This window comes from Telmatherina bonti (genome assembly GCF_933228915.1).
Source record: "Telmatherina bonti genome assembly, chromosome: 10".
Taxonomy (NCBI): domain Eukaryota; kingdom Metazoa; phylum Chordata; class Actinopteri; order Atheriniformes; family Telmatherinidae; genus Telmatherina; species Telmatherina bonti.
The window spans coordinates 6485666-6494952 of record NC_136628.1 but is presented as its reverse complement, the minus strand read 5'-3'; the positions used below and the strand labels follow the sequence as shown (position 1 = coordinate 6494952).

The 9287-nt window shown below is 41.8% G+C and overlaps 1 protein-coding gene across 1 annotated transcript; it reads left to right on the top strand.

The window, feature by feature from the left end:
• Positions 1–1573: 1573 nt before the first annotated feature.
• Positions 1574–2395, top strand: cldn2 (claudin 2; the record flags this gene model as incomplete). Its single annotated transcript, XM_079247333.1, has 1 exon — positions 1574–2395. The coding sequence occupies one exon, from the start codon at positions 1574–1576 to the stop codon at positions 2393–2395; it is 822 nt and encodes a 273-aa protein (XP_079103459.1).
• Positions 2396–9287: the final 6892 nt, after the last annotated feature.

The following is a 9287-nucleotide window of genomic DNA, read 5'->3' as shown; positions in this document are numbered from 1 at the left end:
AAAAAAAAAATTATATATATATATATATATATATATATATATATATATATATATATATATATATATATATACATATATATGTATATGGTGTTAATTAAATTAAGATTAAAAGATTAGTTAAGTAAAAGTGTGAAGTTGAGTGCAGTTATTTTATCTGGCGGAGCTAGCCAGCTAATCACAGCTTGTAAGCCAGTTAATTAGCATAACTATCAGAAGCTAATGATACTGTTCATGATAACAAATATAATATGGAGTTTAATAATTTGTTCATATTAGCACATATTAAAGTAGCTGCTGTTTTACTAAAAGTCCTTCATTGTCAGTCAGCGTGAGACAGTGAAAGGAAACTATATTTAGGTTTCTTGACATTATATTGTTATTCTTGGTTAATAAATGTGCCTGAGGAGATAAAAAGGCAAAGAATGGATGGATGGACAGACAGATAGATGGATGGATGGATGGATGGATGGATGGACGGATGGATGGATGAATGGATGGATGGATGGCTAATAACTCTAAATTCAGCAAAAACCCAGACTGTTTGCAGAATATTTTGTGCATTTAAAGCATTGTTGTGTAAAATGTAAATAGAAAGAAATCTGCAAATCTTTCAACACTATATTGACATTAACTGAGAATTTTACGAAGGCAACTTGTTTGATGTGTTAAAAAAAAATTGTTTCGTGGAAAATATATAAAAATGTTGCAAACTAAAATAGATAGCGCAAAAACTTTATTTCTGGCATGTTTTTATTCACAGTTTTTTTGAGAAGCCAGGATGAGTTTTTAAAATAAAATATTCCTTCACGTTATGAGACTTCCGTTGTCCAGTTTTTGTTTTATAATCTTCCAGTAGATAAAAACATTGGACCGAAGGCAAATCAACCTCAGAGTTGTGGTTTAAAATCACAGGCAGAATAAAGCCATGTTTGGACCTCTTCATTGTGTAAGGATATTTTCCCAAGATTACTTTCTTTTATTTTGTTTTATTTTATTTCCTTTTATTTTATTTGATCTTGTTTTATTTCCTTTCATTTGATTTAATTTAATCTGATTTTATTACCTTTTATTTAATTTAATTTTATCTGATTTTATTTCCTTTTATTTTATTTTATTCAATCTTATTATATTTCATTTCCTTTCATTTTATTTTGTCTTATTTTATTTTATTTCCTTTTATTCGATTTTATTTAATCTTATTTTATTTCCTTTTATTTGATTTTATTTCATCATATTTTATTTCCGTTTATTTTATTTTATTTCATCTTATCTTCTTTTCTTTTCTTTTATTTAGTCTTATTTTATTTTATTTCCTTTTATTTGATCTCGTCTTATTTTATTTTATTTCCTTTTATTTGATTTAATCTTATTTTATTGTCGCGTTTCAGAGGCTTTTGGATATAATTTTTATGAGGGCTTCTTGTGGAAACAGAGTAGGGATGTGAACGACTAACTTTGAGTTATAAGACATCTCTGCTTGTTTGCTTTCACTGTGAAGACGTGTTCAGAAGCAGGTTTGATTAATTTCTCCACCTCTGTCTCCTTTTAAATCTGTCCCATCAGATTTGTGACCATGGCATCAGCAGCTCTGGAACTGGTGGGCTTGTTTTTGGGCCTACTGGGAATGCTGGGTACCCTAGTTGCCACAGTTCTACCTTACTGGCAGAATTCTGCACACATTGGCTCCAACATTGTGACGGCGGTGATCACCATGAAGGGCTTATGGATGGAGTGCGTCTATCAGAGCACAGGGGCCTTCCAGTGTGAGACCTACAACTCCATGTTGGCCTTACCTGCAGACATGCAGGCTTCCCGGGCCCTCATGGTCATCTCCTTAGTGCTGTCCATCCTCGCCATTGCCATGGCAGCACTGGGGATGCAGTGCACCCTTTGCTTGGAGGGGTCAGGAGCGTTGAAGAGTCGCATCGCAGGTGCTGGTGGGGGGCTATTTCTCACTGCAGGCTTCCTGGCGCTCATACCTGTGGCATGGACCACACACGAAGTGGTCCAGACTTTCTACCGTCCAGACATCCCGGCCAGCGTTAAGTTTGAAATCGGGGAGTGCCTGTACCTCGGCTTGGCCTCATCACTCATCTCCATGCTGGGAGGGGGGATTCTGTGTGTGTCATGCTGTGAGGAACAGGACGGCGTCCATGGTAGACGTCACGGGGGAGGATATCCCTACCCAGTGGGAGGCGCCCTGTCTGGCACGGGGGCTCGAACAACCTCCCAGACATACCGCAACCCCACACTGCAGGTGGGGGGGGTCAACACGGCCAGCAGGCCGCACACACTGGTCCGCAGTGCCAGCGGGAGCTCTGGGTCGAATGCTCACAAAGGCCAGGGAGCTCATAAGCCAGCCGCAGCAGGATATGACCTCACAGGCTACGTCTGACGTCACGCCATCACAACGTCACATGAAACACCAGAACGACGTCACGTCATCAGGATACGCAGGAACCACGACCACGTGGTCACCGTGACGCGGCGGAGAAGTCCCTGTTGGGTCCAGGAACATGTGGACAGAGATGCCATCAGATACTATGACCTGGAAGCTCTCTATGACCTGACCTCTCAGCTTCATGCAGGAGTTTTCACACCTTTTAAAATCAGCGTTTAATTTGTGAAATTCAGACAAATCTGTTTCTAACTCGACCAGTTTACGTTTTTTATTGATTTTGTTTTAATTCAGTGAAATAAAACTCATCTTGGCAGAGCCTGGACGGCTGTGTCTGCTTCAGGACAAACGTTTAACGTCTGCGCTGCTGCTTTCCCAGGACGCCTGTTTACCTGCATGGCAGTCCAGTCAGTGTTCCTGAGTTCGGTGGTTGGGCTAGACTCGTGCTGTCATAAAATACTAAAAGATTGTGTTCTTGTCTCTAACACACACACACACACACACACACACACACACACATATCCCCTGCTGTGGTAACTGTGGTTGTGTCAGAGAGACGTGAGGAATGAAACGTTAATAATCTGGATCAACACATGGAAGTATCTGCAGCAGGTTGATAAGGTGGTTGGTTGGAGCTGACATGGGGGATCAGGTTGGCTGCCTGTGTGGCTCGCTCCATCCTGGGGGGCTGTCATGGTGCTGATACTGTTGGGGGGTCTCAGCCTGATCCATGCTCCTCTTCTCAAGAAAAAAAGTCTGAAATATCTTCCTTTCTCTTTATACTTTTATCTTGCTGCACAAAACAGGTGCAGGAAATGCATTTCCACATCTTCATGTTGTGTCTGCTCCACAATCCTCCTGCAGCCTTGCTAGCCTGAAACTGGATCCAGTTCCCTTTAGTCCCATTTCCACCAGTGGGTCCAGCTTGGTACGGGATGGGACGGTTTGCATTTTTCGGTGTGCAAACCAAAGAAAACATCCCTGTCCCAACTTGGACTCTTACCCAGGTAGAAGATGTAGAACATCCCAGCTGTCCTGCTGGTTTTGGACGTTCCTTCTGCAGCTCTTACTGGTATGAATGGAAGAGCCATTTTATTTCCATCAGGTGTGTTGGAGCAGAGACACATCTAAAACCTGCAGGACCCCTGCTCTCTGTTGTGTGTGTGTTTATCTCGCTACCTTCAGGCGTTCGGTGTGGGGTGTGTGTGTGAAAGTTTGGAAGGGGGATATGATGCAGGGGTCAACATTAGCTCATTATTTACATCTTTAACTTCAGATTTTTAAAAATTACATTCATAGTTTTAAAATGTTTCAACACAAAATAAAACTGCGACATATGAACATGAACGACATGCCTTGTTGTCAACATGCTATCAGACTTTACAGCCAAGGTGAGCAGACATTAAAACAACGGCTTTAGAGACGTTTTGTTGTCAACGTGCTCCTTCCACCATCTCGGTATTTTCTCTGTCAGGTTCAGAGTCGGTTCAAACATAAATGGATGAATCCAGAGAGCTGCTGCTGTCATGTTAGCTCGCCATCGCCAGCTGTTGATGTTTTTAGCATCGGACACACAAACAAGACAACACATTTCCCTTTTTTCTGCCTTTGTTTTAAATTTGGAAATAAAATTAGTCTTTTTTTCCTTCAGGCCAAACATACTGAACCCTTTTCCTGAGAAACAGCAATGTTTTTCATGGTAAACATTCCAGATCTTTCTTTTATCCAAAACATCTTATTGCTGTTAAACCTGCCGTTAAGACACGACTGGCCTTTTAAAGAGCAGCTGATGGCATCAACCTCTGGTTTTCTTTGTTCAGAAAAGGGGAAAAAGATCGCAGCCCTGAACTGGAGGCAAACAGCAGATGAAGACAAACAGACCTGAACACACATGCTTGTCGTGATGCCGATCGATGGGGAGCTGAAACTTGTCCAGTAGGTCGGCTCACAAACATTCCTGCAGAGGACTTCAGCATGGATTCAGTGATGACTTTAGCTTTTCCTGGAACAGATGAGCACATCGTAGAGGTTGGTCTGGACACAAGCAGAGCGCCTGATGTGTCATGTCACACTTTTGACTGGGAGAATGGGACGGAGAATGGACTGTGGACACAACACAAAGACAAACAACACACTAGAAGCACAACACTCATGGCGCGCTCATGACTGATGAAAACATAAATAAATTATAGACATAAAATGATGTTTTTATCGATAAATACTCACTGGTTTCTGAACTTTTCCCAAAGGGTGTCTCTCTTCCCCAACTTACCTTTCCACTGCTGTTGCTATGGCAATGTGAAGGTAATATTAATACAGAGGTGTGTTTTCAAACTACAGTAACTAATGCTGCCATCAAGCCAACGACATTTCCTACACTTGCGTCTGTTAAAGGTGGAGTATTTAAGATTTTCAAAATTTTCTAAATAAATTAACTAATAAAATAACTACAATCATAATTAGATAGTTTTTTGAACATGTAGGTTCCAGTCTGTCCATATTTGATGCGTTATTAAATTACAAGTTTAATTAATAACAAATGACAAAAAGCACTTTTTTTTTTACTGGTAGGCAAACATTTAAGAAGGGTCTTTGTCATTAATCAAACTTGTAATTTAATAACAAATCAAATATGGACAGACTGGAACCTACATGTTCAAAAAACTATCTAATTATGATTGTAGTTTTTTTTTTTTAGTTAATTTATTTTGAAAATATTGAAAATCTTAGATACTTCACCTTTAAATAAAGCTTGAAACTACTGAGGAAATGATTCATTTATGGATTATTGCACTTAAAAAAGTTTTCTGCTTGTGATGTTGGGATGTAGGACTTAAAGATGCTCATCGCAGTTTCCACAGTGAGGGTCTGCAAAGACGACCATGTTAACACGCAGAGGTGGATTAAGTAGAAGAAAAAAAAAGTACAAGTCCTGCCATGTTTTTGGATCTAGCGATGCATTCAGAACAGGCGTTCTCACTAACAGGCTGGTTTATGTTGCTGTGGAGCTGAGCTGATTAAATGCACCTGGTTTAGTAACTGGTTGGAAAGAGTTGCCGGACAGGACTTCTACTTTCTACTTCTACTTCTACTTCATACACCTCTGTTAACACAAAACCTGAAGAGAGAAAACAAGCATAAAGTTGGGAGCTGGAGAGTCCAGCTCCGGTTCTCAGGGGCCATGGTCCTGCAGGGACGCATCAGATGCTTCTGTCTGACGGGAAACAGAAGAAGCAGGAAAACAAAGGATCTTCTGGCTCTTCGTGTCCAAAAAGACCAACTTTACTGACTCAACAGCTCCATCTGGTGTCCAAAAGGAGAATCCTGCTGAATGAAAACAGAAAATCAATCATCCAGACATCCATAAATGACTTGTTTGCTACTTATTGATCATCATGTGGTGAGAGGATTCAGACAAACTTATTGCTGGAAAAGGATAAAAATAATAAAAAATGGCTGATTTATATGATTCCATGTAATTAAATATGTGAAATAAAAATAAAGTGTTTCTTCTTTTCTAGTGTCCTAAACTGAAACGAAATGATAATGAACAAAAATGTTGCATCAACGTTGATAAGAGTGCAAGAAAACAGGGTTTTAAAATTAGCGCTGTAATAACCCAGATAAACTGGAAAATTCAGGAAATATCCCAAACTGGAAATTTAGGATAAATAAACAATCTGCATTGTGTTTAAACATAAACATAAACATGTTGTTGAGTCATGGGAAACATCCATTTAAAAACAAAACAACTAAAAAAAACATTTTACAAGATTAATCTGGAAGTAAACATTGGATCATGTTTAATTTCTCAACTGATAAATAACCTTTTATTTAATAAGACAAACATTAACGATGAGTAAATCCGGGTCAAACCCCGAGCCCACACATGAAAATTAGGAAGCAAAATAAGCCCCTCTGCAAACGTACAAAGTAAAATTTTAAATGAAAGCCAAGAAATAACACCAGTCCTAAATGATCACTTTGCTTTGGCAGACAGACTAATTTCATCCTTTCAGAAAACATCATGAACAACTTGACGTTTCTGCAGTAAAAGAGGAGCTGCTGCCCGAGTGAATCTTTTTCACGCGTTGAATGGATCTAAAAATACACAAAACATTTAATCACATGTGCCTGGAACTGAAAAATACCACCCGCCGAAATACTGAACACACACCAGTCCCACCTCCTCCCTCATCTGTTTATTAAACCTTTATGTCACCAGATTAAAAGAGATCTGTAGCTGGGATGACCTAGTCTAGTGGACAAATACAATAGTCCACATGAATATTTTAACCATTTAACGTTATTTATTTACCTGTGGAGATCTACCTGTATGTCATCCTGAACTCATCGTATCCAACAGAAAATGTGAGAAACCATCACTGCTTTGGAAACGCATTCATACATAACAATATAAGCTTCAACAAATAAAGACTAAAGTTACTTTAATTCACCATTTTTAAGGCGGTTTATTTCTTCTTTGTAACTCTCATGTTTACCTGATTCATTGTATGGAACAGAATGGATCCTCTGGTGGACCAGTTGTGGTCCCCGGGCCACATGTTTGACACCCCTGGAAGAAAGTTTATTTACATGAAATCTGTCTGTTTTAGGAAGAATGATGCTGAAATATATTTTCTTCAACTATATTTCTGAATCTTTGTTCAGGACTAATCTTATTTAAAATCCCGGTTTTATTTCCGTTTCTTCCCGCGAGGTCCCAGTTTTATTCCCGTTTCTTTCCGCGAGGTCCCGGTTTTATTCCTGTTTCTTCCAGCGAGGTCCCAGTTTTATTCCCGTTTCTTTCCGCGAGGTCCCGGTTTTATTCCTGTTTCTTCCCGCGAGGTCCCAGTTTTATTCCCGTTTCTTTCCGCGAGGTCCCGGTTTTATTCCTGTTTCTTCCCGCGAGGTCCCAGTTTTATTCCCGTTTCTTTCCGCGAGGTCCCGGTTTTATTCCTGTTTCTTCCCGCGAGGTCCCAGTTTTATTCCCGTTTCTTTCCGCGAGGTCCCGGTTTTATTCCTGTTTCTTCCAGCGAGGTCCCAGTTTTATTCCCGTTTCTTTCCGCGAGGTCCCGGTTTTATTCCTGTTTCTTCCAGCGAGGTCCCAGTTTTATTCCCGTTTCTTCCCGCGAGGTCCCAGTTTTATTCCCGTTTCTTCCCGCGAGGTCCCAGTTTTATTCCCGTTTTTTTCCGCGAGGTCCCGGTTTTATTCCTGTTTCTTCCAGCGAGGTCCCAGTTTTATTCCTGTTTCTTCCCGCGAGGTCCCGGTTTTATTCCTGTTTCTTCCAGCGAGGTCCCAGTTTTATTCCTGTTTCTTCCCGCGAGGTCCCGGTTTTATTCCTGTTTCTTCCCGCGAGGTCCCAGTTTTATTCCTGTTTCTTCCAGCGAGGTCCCAGTTTTATTCCTGTTTCTTCCAGCGAGGTCCCAGTTTTATTCCCGTTTCTTTCCGCGAGGTCCCGGTTTTATTCCTGTTTCTTCCAGCGAGGTCCCAGTTTTATTCCTGTTTCTTCCAGCGAGGTCCCAGTTTTATTCCCGTTTCTTTCCGCAAGGTCCCGGTTTTATTCCTGTTTCCTCCCACGAGGTCCTGGTTTTATTCCCGCGAGATCCCGGTTTTATTCCCAATTCTTCCCGCGAGGTCCCGGTTTGATTCCCAATTCTTCCCGCGAGGTCCCGGTTTTATTCCCGTTTCTTCTCATGAGGTCCTGGTTTTATTCCCATTTCTTCCCGCGAGGTCCCGGTTTTATTCCCGTGTCTTCTCATGAGGTCCTGGTTTTATTCCCATTTCTTCCCGCGAGGTCCCGGTTTTATTCCCGTGTCTTCTCATGAGGTCCTGGTTTTATTCCCATTTCTTCCCGCGAGGTCCCGGTTTTATTCCCGTGTCTTCTCATGAGGTCCTGGTTTTATTCCCGTTTCTTCCTGCGAGGTCCCGGTTTTATTCCCGTGTCTTCTCATGAGGTCCTGGTTTTATTCCCATTTCTTCCCGCGAGGTCCCGGTTTTATTCCCGTGTCTTCTCATGAGGTCCTGGTTTTATTCCCGTTTCTTCCCGCGAGGTCCCGGTTTTATTCCCGTGTCTTCTCATGAGGTCCTGGTTTTATTCCCGTTTCTTCCTGCGAGGTCCCGGTTTTATTCCCGTTTCTTCCCGCGAGGTCCCGGTTTTATTCCTGTGTCTTCTCATGAGGTCCCGGTTTTATTCCCGTTTCTTCCTGCGAGGTCCCGGTTTTATTCCCATTTCTTCCTGCGAGGTCCCGGTTTTATTCCCGTTTCTTCCCGCGAGGTCCCGGTTTTATTCCCGTTTCTTCCCGCGAGGTCCTGGTTTTATTCCCGTTTCTTCCCGCGAGGTCCTGGTTTTATTCCCGTTTCTTCCCGCGAGGTCCCGGTTTTATTCCCGTTTCTTCCCGCGAGGTCCCGGTTTTATTCCCGTTTCTTCCCGCGAGGTCCCGGTTTTATTCCCGTTTCTTCCCGCGAGGTCCCGGTTTTATTCCCGTTTCTTCCCGCGAGGTCCCGGTTTTATTCCCGTTTCTTCCCGCGAGGTCCTGGTTTTATTCCCGTTTCTTCCCGCGAGGTCCTGGTTTTATTCCCGTTTCTTCCCGCGAGGTCCCGGTTTTATTCCCGTTTCTTCCCGCGAGGTCCCGGTTTTTATTCCCGTTTCTTCCTACAAGGTCCCTGATGTGCCGTTTCCATCAGGAAAATTCCTGGAACAAAACAACCTTTAAGTTGTTCAGGTCTCCATGTGACGTTCTTCCGTCATCATACTTCTGACTTTTCTCGACTTTAATAAGAAAACAAGTTCTGGGAACATCGGCAGGGATTCGGGTCAAAACAAACATTTATTGACAAGAAACGGTCACGACAGCAGAAGAAAATAAATAAACAGCCTGAAAACTT